Source organism: Panthera onca, chromosome B4 (assembly GCF_046562875.1).
Source record: "Panthera onca isolate mPanOnc1 chromosome B4, mPanOnc1 haplotype 2, whole genome shotgun sequence".
Lineage (NCBI taxonomy): Eukaryota > Metazoa > Chordata > Mammalia > Carnivora > Felidae > Panthera > Panthera onca.
Window position 1 is genome coordinate 29,056,165 of NC_138345.1, and position 13,047 is coordinate 29,069,211.

The following is a 13,047-nucleotide window of genomic DNA, read 5'->3' on the forward strand; positions in this document are numbered from 1 at the left end:
TTTGCTTCTACTGTAACTGAGATTTCACATATTTTTCTTCACTTCCAAGAAAGAAGGAAGAAATCTAATTTTACAGCTCCAAATACAAGGACTAAAAAAATCTTAGCTCATAAAATTTTAAAGGGGAAAAAAGATTTTTGGTTTATTTCAAAAAATGAGAAAACATTTAAATTGATCATTCAAAGTAGAAAAACTAGACTTTTATCAATTTTTGAAAATGTAACATTTATTTTTCCTCATTTCAGAGATATATACATATTTCTAATTTATCCCTAATTAAAAACAAACAAAAACCCGTCCACTTTATAACTAGTCCTTAACTTGGATCTAATAACATTATATACAGGACCTAATAATGGATGGTAGTTCTAAGAGGAGAGAAAGGCAGGTGTATGAGACCATTTTGTCCAGATAGAACCCAATTAAAACAAGGTGCTGGATTATAATGGCTAGACCCTATTTCTAACAGTCTCAAAGGTAGCTGTGTAGGGTAGTATCAATTACATCACCTATTCTACCCAAATCAGACTAGGTAATAGGAGTAGAAAGGTTAACTCTCCACTCATAATAGAGCCACAACACCCTGGACATCCCAATGAAAAAGTTACACTATAGGAACCAGGTAGTTCCAATTTATTAATTATCACTTTAAAACCAATGTTTTCAGAATGTCTTTCCTAGCAGAATTATACTTTAATGTAAAGCTCCAATTCTAACCAACATAAATCAATTTTATTAAAAACACACCAATAGTACTAACATCTTGCAAAGTTATCCCTTCAATTAAAAGAGAAGCCGTGGCACTAGACTTAGTATTTCAACATTTCTAACTTCAAAGTTAAGATCTCAAATTTAAGATTATAATCTTAACAAAAATGTTAAAATATTATAATGGTGCAAACATCTGCCCTCTCAACTTACCCAAATTTTTCTTTTTTAAACCCAAAGGGACTCATTTATCTCATTTTAGAACTGACAGTCTATTGACTTCCTATTTGAAAATTACTTCTGTAATTCATCAACTCCAAGACTTCATCAAATGTTGTTTTTTGACTTAGCAAGCTACAATGTATGACAGTGTACCAATTCAAACATTTAATCCCTAAACATCTAAGACTCAGTCAAGTTCTTCAATTTATTACAATTTTTGGAGTTATTTTTCAATCCAACTACACTAATAAATAACAACTAAATTCTAAAATTGAGTAAAGCCACGGGGGTGGGGGGAGAATTTCTGCTTAAAGTTGTTTCTTAAAAATTAAGAGGCATGCCTAATTGTGTTCAGCTTATATTATTAAAATTGGTTAAATAGGAGTACATTAGTAAGTTTTATTTTCTCAGTGGTAAGACCTAGAATTTGTCTGTCCTTCACCACAGAAACAAAATATGGTAACAATTACCAGACAGTTCACGTGACAATACTGCAGATACATTTTGATCATGAAATGCTTTCTTAATCAGGGGGTATATACAAAACTGTCATTTAAATCTGCCCCATCTTTCATGATCAACATACCATTATACTTTTTTTAGCTAGACCCTCAATGTCCAAGGCAAAAGTTTGTTTTAACCATTCACCTTTACAAGTACATCATGCTTCAACAAATTATCAAAATATTTTTGTTTTTCTAAAGTTAACTCAGAATTCAATTATTTCTATGTTTAGCCTACATTTTCAATATTGTGTAGCATGCTATTTTCAATATTGTGACTTATATGGCCTACTACTACTGACAACATGAACCAGGACTGTACAGCAGCAATTTACTTGGTAGTGCTTACATCCTTGTATTAAATTCAGTATCTATTCTTGATGTCTATGCTTCACTGATCATAGTTTTGGCTGGATGTAAATTGAAACAAATTCTAAACAGATGATGGAAAAAGGTAGCTTAAAGGGAAATAAAAATCCCTCACATTCCTCAGAGAGACTGCACATGTTACTAATGATATCCATTGCACTATAAGATGTCAAAATTATTTCCGTGAACAAAATTATCTATAAAATTTAACAAACATTGATACTTTAGTTGAGTTCAGCTCGGAGTTCAGGTTGTAGCTCGAGACTGTCCAAAATACTCAGAAGCAAGACTTAACTAAATGTCTAACATGTACTGTAGTGCTACCTTGCTTTTATAAAGCATCTCCCCACCTTCCCTGGCTGCAAAACAAGAACTACAAATTAAATTCCAAGGCAGTATAACACCAACACCCCAACTTGAAAGTATGATCTGTAAAACTTAGAAACAAAAATAAAACCAAAAGACAAGATTCTGCAGTCACAAGCACTTTAATTTTTAAAAACAAATCACTTATTAAAAAATAAATGGCACCAATCTACTCTAAAGTTGACACAAGTAAAATAAATTGAGAGGTTCTGTCTGATAAGTGCTGAAAGTCAGTGCTACACCAGACAATCTCAACTACTACATGCACTTATCACTTAGCTTATCTGTAAAGTTAGATTTAAAACACTACTCTCAAAAATAACATTCAACTGTCAGAACTATTTTACTTTAAAAGGTTAAATAACCCAAACAATTTGAAGAGCTTTATTTTCAAAATCAACATTACAGAGCATAATTTCTACATTTAAAATTCGTACAGTACCAAATAGAAGTATTACAGTACAATTTTCCACAACAAAATTGTAGCACACAAATCTTGCGACTCCTTGATTTCCTTGAACTGTCAATACACTGCACCCTGTTTAAATGGCTGTACCTGAAAACCAAAGTATGCAATTCCTTAGGATTAGAAGTCATCAAGTTATACTGTCAAGAATCTGGGGGAAATGAGAGGAAGATTCTATTATCCCTGTCTCAACCCAGTTTCCACAACAAGGTAAAGCCATAGCTATGATAAAATGTCTATTTGCTGTAAATAGTTAAATACTGAAACCCACCCGATATAAAACATCTGAATGTGAAGATTTCTGTAAAATGAATTCACTTAACTTTAGTTCGGTTATCGATAAGTAAGGACCCTCTTTCGAAATCTAGATCTATAACATCTTCTTAAATTGGGTCTTTTCTTCCCCTATGTTGAGAAACCAGAAAGAAGGCAGACTTACACTTAATTAAAAAAAAAAAAAAAAAAAAATCTATTAATAAAGTTACAGGCTTTAGAAAAGCTACGTACTCCAAAATAAGTCTGCAACATAGTCTCAAAGATCAAAGAAAAAGTCAGGGATAGATAGTAGTTTATTACCCTTCGACTAATTAGAATTGGGGAGGAATGAATGCAAAAGTCCCAAAGATACAGAAAATGAACCTTATCTTCTATAAAAGTCATCCGCGTAAACACGCAGTACTCTCAACACTCTGTTGCAGGGGGTAAAAGGACTACAAGCCTCACAGACCTGCTGTCAACATTACATGCCCCAGTGAGGCTCCGCGTGGGGGCCGCACAGAGCCCAGCCACCTTTCCAGGCCATCGGGAAGCGAAATTCCCCCACTGTGCACGGAACCTGCGCTCCCCAGCGCCCGCAGCGCGCGAAGGCCGAGGTGGCCCTAGAACGCCACCCAGCGGCCTGCCGGGAGGGCTGCAGGCGGGTCCTCCGCGGCTCCCGGCTCGCCGCACCCCCACCGCCACCCAAGCCCGTTCCCCTCTCCGGATGCACAAGGCCCAACCCAAGAACTAAGACCACAAAATGGCTGCCGGCAGCTTCGTCACGTGACCCCTTTGTGCCTTTCGGGCTCCCGAACTCCGCGGGACCCGGGTACAAGTGGCCGGGGTCGGCGGGTGGCCTTAGAGGAGGCCCCGCCGGGCCGCGGCGGCCGGGGGTCGAGGCCGGGGGAGGCGGGGTAAAGGCCCGGCCGGCGACTGAGAGTCGGCGGCGAAGAGAAGATGGCGGCCATTTTGTGTGGGTATGCTGCTCCGCCGCCGCCGCAGGCAGCAGAGGGAGCGGGGCCTGGCGCTGGGTCGGACAGGGGAGTTAACACGTACCGACTCCTCTTCCTTCTCCATTCCGGTGGGCATCTGCGGCACGGCCCGGTTTATCGAGGCGTATTCGTGCAGGTCGGGCAGATCCTCACAGCGGAAAACCGGCAGCGGCTTCGAGGCGTCTAGCGCCCGCGCCCGAAACGACAGTTTACTCATCTCAGGCGCAGCAGATACCTCTCCGCTCTGGGGAAACGGCCCCGGCCAGCGGGATCATGGAGAACCGGGGGTTCGGTCCCCACTCGCCTACCGCTGCCGGGGACTTGAGGGGCGGAGCGCAGAGCCCGCCGTCCGGGCACTAATACCAGCCGGGAGGGTGGGAGGCTGTGCCGCTCCGCTCCTCTCTCGCTCGCTCTCTTCAATACGCCATGGCCAACATGGCGGACATTAAAACTCCACTGTGCGCTCTTCAGCCAACCCCAGCCATTCCCCACACTGCATCGCGCAGCGGCGCGGGCACGCGGGGGGGGCGGGGGGGAGCGCGGGCTCGAGGCCGGGCGCCGGCACGGAGCGCGCGTCCCGCCAACCCCCGGCGCCCGCCGGCCTCGCTGCTCGCGGCCCCCACCCTCCGCAGGCCCGGAGGCGGACGGGCGGGACGGGGCAGACTGGGCGCTCGGACGCCGGGAGCCGACGCCTCGACCCTCCTGTTCCTTCCTATAGCGCACACGCTCACTTTCTCACGCTCGCTCCCTCCCCGCGCCGTTTTCTGACAGGCAAAGGTGCAGGCAAACTACCCAGCCGCAAGCCGGCTTAGCGAAAGGCAACGGCGGGAGAATTGCGGGGTGGTGCTATTACTCGGGGGTGGGCGGGCTCGGCACCTGTCACCCCCGCCAGCGGCCAGCGCAAGGGGCGGGGGCGACTCTGGGGGGGCCAAAGCCGCCCTCGGTGGGGGTTAGGAGGGGCGCTCCAGACGGCGCTGCGCACCGATGGCAAATTCAGTGGGTGAATGCATGTCTTAGTTATCGCGGCTTTTTAGGTCTTTAAAACAAAAATACAAACGAAATTAGGGGCAAAATAATACTTTGGGTGAACTTTTACCAGCGATTATTTTTGCATTTAATGAAATTCTGGATTATAATATTTGACAGGCTCCGCAGCAAATCTTTGGTCAGTTCCCATCCACTGAACTCAGTATAAACGGTACGCATCCTTCTCCGCTCCAAAATAGGTCTTTTTTTAGTCTTGCATTTTATGTACCCATATTCACACTTTTATTGTAATTGAAGCAAAAGGAGTTCTTATCGGGCACTATGACCTTAAGGGAAAAAAAATTTTTTTAAACGACCTACTTCAGGATTGCACAGCCAATTCATTATATGTAGCTCATGATTTTGTTTGCACTGAAGGAAAAAGCTGCTTCTATAACATAGTCATGGGTTCACACTTATCATTTGTTCTCTGAAAAACTTTATAAGATTGAATCATATAAAGCCTGTAGTGCTCCTGCCAAATCAAAACAGAAAAAAAGGGGAAGAACTGATATATTAATTTTTGGTTTATATTATACATGAAACTAGGTATCCAGAGAGCTCTTTCCGGTGGCATATTAAACAAAAACCAGAAAGACTGTTAGGGTGGGTTTAGTAGGTTTGGCAGCAAAATTTCAAAAGTTCACTGAGATAGAAAAATGTTTTATAAGTCTGCTTTTCTCCCTGGGGGCTACACAGTAAAAATAATCACAATTCTTAAATACTGGGTTGGACGGGAACTGTTAACTTGCTTAAGGCACATAGGAAACTGCTATCTTCCAGGCTGGTTTAGCTACACTCTACCAGGTGGGGAGAAGAAAAGGAACACACAGACTCCAGTTCTCAAAAATTACCCTAAAATTCTCATACTGACAACTTACCTCTGGGAGGCAGAGGGACTTTCATCCACATTTTCTATACTAATACTGTGCATTTATTCAATGAGCAAACATTTATGAGCCCTCGTGGCCTTCTAAGTATGCTGCTGATGACTTATCACTGGCAGAGCTCAGAGCTCGAGCAGAAGGACCTGTAGATGAAAACTGCCACACCTGAAGTAAGTGTTATAATGAAAGCACAGGCTATTGTGGGAACAGGCAGGAGTGGCACCCAATCCATAGGCAGTGCTCTAATGAAAGCATTCAGGGAAGGTTTTTTTGGGGGAGATGATATCTGAGTCAAAATTGTGTAGGATAAGTATGAGTTAACCTTGCCAAAAAAAAAAAAAAAAATGAAAAGTATATTAGGCAAGAGAAGCAGCATGTGCAAAGAATTAGCCACGAGAGCCCGTATCATATTCTGGGAGCCTCCAGAATTGCCAACCACACTGTGAAATAGACACCTATTTAGCCAAGTTTAAGAGTTCTGGCTCAATATTAGTCTAGTAGTCCTCTGCAACCTACAATATTAGATTTCTAAAAATCCCACAAGTAGAATTCCATTGATTTTATAGAAGACTTCATAGCACAAAGTCTTTACAGACTTTATAGAACAAAATAGGATCTTAAGTTATGAATGAACCACCACGGAAACAAATATATATATTTTTAAACTTCATGAAAATAACAGCTTATGGATAACATTTTCTACATCCCTTATGGATACTGTACAAATCAGTTCCTTGTTCTCTAGAAATTCTAGAATCATCCTCCATGGCAGGTTCAGAGATATGCTTACAAATTAAGGTTGCCTTTTCGCAGATAATATGCCTGCTGAGTGACATTTTCTTTTTGCAGCGACTCTCCATCCAGCTCAATGACCTGGATTTCTGACTCCCAGGTCCTACTGGGTTCTCAAGGACCCAAAGACCGGAGTCTCAAGCTTCATACTCAATTCAGTTCCCTCTCTCCTAAGGGCCAGGAGTGCAGAAATAAAGGTTCAGGCTTAAATGCAGGGAATACAAGTAAGATTCTGATAAGGGAATACCCAGTAAACCAAATGACGAGTATTAGGCAGTATGGTGAAGTGCATTGCTATGGGAGTTCAGAAGGAAAAGTCAGTTTCACCTGGGCTGATCAGACATCATGGAGAAGATAGCATGTGATTTGGTTCTGAAAGATGACTAATATTCCAGCTGGTAATGGCAATGAACTGGTAGAAGAAAAGGTATTCATGGGAGAAAGCAACTGTATGAACAAAACAGTGAGAGAAGGCAACTGCCAGGTGTGTGAAGGTGAGGTTTATTTGGCCAGAGTTCAGTAGAAGACTCCAAAAACAAACCAGGTGTGTGGTAAAAGTGGTAAGCTCTTGGGTTGAGGGAGTAGGAGTAGGAAGTAAAGAGATAGAAGTTTTAATGGTAATAATAATTACTCATATCATCATGCTGAAATGTGCTTCATTTCAGTTTACATCAAATACAGAAATTCTGCTGAAAACACAACGAAGAATGTGTGAAATGCAACTGCTCTAACACTGCAGTTTGCTATATATAATAAACCTGAAGTATGGTTCTAAATTTTAGTTCATGTCTAATATGTGCCCAAGTCTTATTATTTATTCTTTGAAACTGTATCTAGGATTTGTCTCCTTATTTCCATTCCCATTGCCTTAACCATAGTGCCAGCTCTCATCACTTCCCAACTTGAAAGTGGGAATTCATAATTATATTCATTCATTCCTTCAAGAAACCGTTATTAACCACCTACCTAACAGGAAGCTGCAGGTACTCTCTTAGTGGCTAGTGGTAACTAATAGTGGCTGGTAGAGGTTCCTGGGTATATGAAGGACAAACTGCCCTTCAGGGCTTCATAGTTCATGCCACCCAACCGGTGTGCCTAAATCCCCATTCCGTGGGTATCCTCCCCTCCCCAAGTCACTTATTTATATCTTCCCTTTATTTTGCCCATTAGATAAAGCCAAAAAAAATTTTATTTTTGGTATGGTTGTTAAGGCCTCATAACTTTGCCTAACTCTGTCCAACATCGTTTCTCATTATTGCCTAAGACAAGCTCTTCACTCTGGCTGGTATGTCTCATAACCATCTTTAGAAATCAGCATGTCTTTCCTGCCTCCAGATTTTTATTCATTCCTTTTTCTCAGTTCTCCCTGACTGACAGTATATTTCTAGCTAACGAAATGCGAAATACGACCTCACAGGAATGTTTTGAAGATTCAATAAAACATTCCATGTAAATATTTAGAATGGTCTCTAGCCCACAGTAAACATTCAGTAATTATAAACTATTGTTATTATCCCTCAAAATCCAAATCAAATATCATGCCCTCCACGAAATTGTGACTACTTAATCTCTCTGGGTTCTAATTTCCTAATATGAAGAATGAGTGAGTGGTTATGTGAATTCAAAATAATTCTTAAGTCTGCACCATTCTTTCTCATCTCTGAACTCCCATTACACTTCCAATCAGTAAGAATAATACCTACCATTTACTATGTGCCAGGCAATGCGGAAGTACATTTTAAATGTATTATCTCATTTAATTTTCATGAGAGTCCTATGAGATCTGTCCTGTTATAAAGGTTGCAGAAACTGCCTATGGTCACAAAGCTGGTGATGGGCAACGCTGAGATTGAAATCCCTAGTGTCTGATTCCAGAGTGAAGCCCCCATATCCAGGTTATAAAGTGAAGCATGGAGTGAACTACAAGTCAGAAAAAAGAGATGTTGAATGTAGCCTTCCCTTTCAAGAGGCTTGGCAATGAAGGGAGGAGAGGCAGAGACAAAGGGGTAGCTATTTGGGTCACAGATTGTGTTGTTTTTGAAAGTGGGAGAGATGTGGGCATGTTTGTACACTGAAAACAAAGAATCGTATAAATTGATTAATGTTAGAATTGTCTTCTGAGGCAGGAAGGAAAGAGGGCAAGAATGGATGGTGATGCAAAGAAGTTACACTCTCTTTGATTAAACAATAAGATTTAAAAAACCATGATGCCAGTTTTGCTAGCAGGAGTCTAGATTCTTCATTCCTTCAAGCATTCAACAAATATTGATTGGATATTTACTAAGAACTAGGTAAAGCAGTTTGTGCTGCAGAACAATGATCTGCATGATCCCTATAGCCTCATAGAGTTAATAATAAAGTGAGATATTGCTTTTACATTTAACTGAGAAAAAGTGAAATTACTTTCTTTAAAATGTGTGAATGCATAATAATGATCTCAACATGAGAAAATGATATAGGGCTATAAGGGAGCATTGTGCAAAAGCACTAAATTTTCACTTAAAGTTATTTTTCCTAACTTTCTGCTTCTTATTTTCACGATAAGCTATATAAAGCAATGGCATCAAATAATTCTTCCAACATAACATTTAGGAAAATAAAAACTGGAAATGCTTTCATGATGTGTTTTTCCCCCTCAAGGAAATATTGGAAAGTAAATATTGCAATTGTTTTGTAATGTATTTAATAGGGTGTCAAAGAAATAATATCTGAACTGATTCTTCTACAGAGTTGATTTATACATGGAATTCTGTATGGAATATTTAAGATCTATATTTGATAAAATATTCAGAATATATCCAGAAATAATCTATCTCTACCTTAAAAGAATAAAGGGAAAATATTAATCTTAGCAAACTGTAGCAGGATGGACTCAAAGTTATTTCAGTTTACCTTTATCTCCAATACAAATTTTAACTGGAAAAAAAAAAAAAAAGAAAAGAAAAAGAAACACAACTCAAACAAATTGGGCCTGAGAATGAATTAGAATATTTTTAAAAATTCGCAAAATGGTGCCAGCAGTATTGAAATTTGAAAATTAAAAAAATAATACATCTTGTTGTGAAATATAAAATCCTAAATTTGTAGAAAATCTATTATGAACCCAGCAAGGATTTTGCCAAAATGGTCTAAATTTTCTCTGGAAAGAAAAAAGGTGATTAGGTAAGTTTAACCATTTTGAGGACTGGGCTTCCTTAATTCCCAGGTCCCACACATGATCTGAGCTTTTCTTCCCCAGTCCTAGTAGGCAGTTGATGAGACTTCTGTGGCATTATTTTAGTGAGGATAACACTAGACTACTGGATGCAGTTGGATGCATAAGTGGGAGTTATAAACAGGAAATCATTTGAAACTTGAATAACAATTTAGTACTTTAGAGGAATGTCACACATTCCAACAATTAATTTGCCAGAAGAATAAAAGTCCGCCTTAGAAAACAAGGAAATTGAAGAACTAAAACATATATATCATATTTGGTAGTATTTATCTAAACTGAATTTTGTTAAATTAGTGTTAACTCATTTAATGCAATGAGTGGAACTCACTGACAGACTACTGTGTACAGCCCAGGTGTTAGTCCAAGGTTGTAAGGAGCAAAGACATAAAAATGAGCAAGTTAGGAGAGAAGAGAGGAGCGGGCTGGGAGAGGAGGAGGAAAAGGGAGGGAGGGAAAGGGAATGTAGTAACCTTTTAGGTGTCTTACAGTCTGAGCACATAAAACATACTATAGTTGAGCTTTAGTTTTACTAAGCAACATAAACAAATCAGTATGGTATAAATGGTACATAGGGTGAAGAAATGAAACTTGGAGAAAAGAGAAAAACTGTTCATGAAGTAGAAATTCATATTGGAAGGCTTATATCAAATTTATTAGTGGGTGGTAAACAACAAAAAAGATTGAGAAGAGGGCTTTCAAGAGAGAGAGACTTTTTGAGTTGCTATTATTGCTTTTATGACTCAAGGCAGGAAATCATTCTCCTTTTGAAACGTGGGGCACAGAATTATCTTCTCTATCATCTAATAAGTTAGTATTAGTGAAATTAAAGTTTTACTTTCACTGTATTCTTTATGATACGTTGAGCAACTGTTGTGCCGATTAGTTAGATAAATACTCTAAATCCAGTTTCTCCTCTCTTCCGGAGTAGGGAAGGGAAAGTGACGATTTCAACCGCAAGGACTGAGATTATAGGTGTGAAGAATGATTCATGGAGTAGGAGAAGGGCATGGAGAACAGAGCCGGAGAGATACCAACATCGAGGAGACAGCAAAGGGACAAGAGCCAGGAAAAGAACAGAGAAGGAGAGACAAGAGGCTGGGAGAAGCACAGAGAGAAGCTGGGTGAGGTAAATGTTTCAAGGAGGACCAAAAAGATTAATGAGGAAGACCAAAAAGAATGAGGCCGTCACTGGAGATCATAGCCAGCAAGATTTCTATAGGACACTGTGGGCGGAAAATACACTCTGGTGAGTTGAGATGTGAACTGGAGGAGTCATAGGCTGAGTGGTGCCTGAAGCATGTTAATTAATCATTTACCAGGCAAGCCAAAGCCAAGTAAAATTTTGAAGTGATTTCCCAATACTTTTTCTGTGATAGTTTTCTTGTTACTTGCCCACAGGAGTGAGAGCACCTCAAGGCCAAAAATCAGCTTAGCTTCAGGACAGAGCCAGGGACACAGCGTGGCTAACATCATCAGCACCTCCCACATTAGACATTAAAAGAGAATACATTCCATTATTTCACAAGTCTTTACAAAATCCTAGTTACAGGAGGAAGTAAAACTTATCTTCCATCTTTAAAGTTGCAGAAACTAGTAAACAAAAAACCAACCCAATTTGCTTAAATGAGTAACTAATAAGGACATAAGTCATATCCAGATCTTAAGATTTCTTCTGAATTAAGTTTCCCAAACACTAGACTCATAAGCCAAAAATTAAACACAGGTACACTGTGGTAGCACATATGTAGCACCTGGGTGGCTCAGTTAACTGTCCGACTCTTGATTTCAGCTCAGGTCATGATCTCGTGGTTCATGAGTTTGAGCCCTGCATTGGGCTCTGCACTGACAGCCTACAGTCTTCTTGGGATTCTCTCTCTCTCCTTCTCTCTCTGTGCACCCCCATCAAAATAAATAAACATTAAAAAAAAAAAAAAGCAGTAAGTTAGAAAAATACTATTATATATATTTTTAAAAAATGTATAGGCTCATAAGGCAAAGGATCAGGACAACTGCAGAAAAGAAATCTTTTACAAATGCTTATTACAGTATTTTCCAAATTTATCTGACCATGCAACCCCTTACTATGTACTATCAATTATTACCTTTAGTTCTATAAACACACACTTTGGGAAATTCTAATCTAGGTAATTCAAGGAAATAAAAGTTTTTTTTCTGATCAAGTTATTCCTTTAATTACTTGAGAAGTCTGACATGTGAACTTTGAAAAAAGCATAACGATCTTATAAATGTAAAGTATTATCCTTATTATCACTTAAGATTTTTATCCTGCTAAAACCAGTGTAAAATAAGACATTTAAGTATAAAAATGAACAGAATTCTGACACAGAATTTAGCAGATTGCTATACTTTGACAATGTATTGGGTATTTAATACCAAATAAACCAAAATATTTAGCTATGTTTCTGCCTAAAACTTTCTCTATTAAAAAGAACATGGTGAACCACTTTGATTCAGAGATTTCTATTCTAACTTAAAACTCTTGGAGCTGCAGTTTCTCCATCAGTGAAATAGTAATCAACAGAATCTGCCATGTAGGTTGATACATTGATTCAATAGAATCATTAATGCAAAGAGTTTATCAGGAACCTGACACAAAAGTAATGCTCAATAAACATGAGCGATTTTTAAAGGACATTTTAATTCTATTTTATCCCATAGGTCATTTTATTTTTCAGAGCTTTTTTTTTCTATATATACAGTATAAAATACTGTATATATAGTATACATATACATACATGTATTGCATGTATATATACATATATGTATACATATATATACATACATGTATATATATACATATACAACATGAATTGTAAAGACTTTCAAAATTCTTACCTAAGGACACAAAACCAAGCTAAAAAAGTCCTCACATGAAACCAAAGTCCAACAAGATACACACACACACACACACACACACACACACAACTAATTTAGATAAAACATTACATTCATCTAGATTTTTTTTGTTTTGGGGTGCCAGGATGGCTCAGTCCGTAAAGCGTCAGACTTTGGCTCAGGTCATGATATCACCGCTTGTGACTTCCAGCCCCACGTTGGGCTCTGCGCTGAGAGCTCAGAGCCTGGAGCCTGCTTCGGATTCTGTGTCCCTCTCTTGCTCTGCCCCTCCCCCACTCGTGCTTTGTCTCTGTCTCTGTCTCTCTCTGTCAAGAATAAATAAAACATCAAAAAAAGTTAGATTTTTTTTGTTTTGTTTCCCTTT

The 13,047-nt window shown here is 39.4% G+C and overlaps 1 protein-coding gene across 4 annotated transcripts in view; it reads right to left on the minus strand.

The window, feature by feature from the left end:
* Positions 1–13,047, minus strand: part of EPC1 (enhancer of polycomb 1) — a 93,805-nt gene that overhangs the window by 64,216 nt on the left and 16,542 nt on the right. The window contains exon 1 of one of the 4 annotated variants that reach the window (XM_060659015.3): positions 3,949–4,416. The exons of 1 other annotated variant lie outside the window; for it this stretch is intronic. In XM_060659015.3, the coding sequence (XP_060514998.1) occupies positions 3,949–4,101 (153 nt within the window). In that variant the 5' untranslated portion in view covers positions 4,102–4,416. Of the gene's footprint in view, positions 1–3,948; positions 4,620–13,047 lie in introns of those variants that run through there. 2 more of the 4 variants (XM_060659017.3, XM_060659019.3) reach the window with 2 other exon arrangements.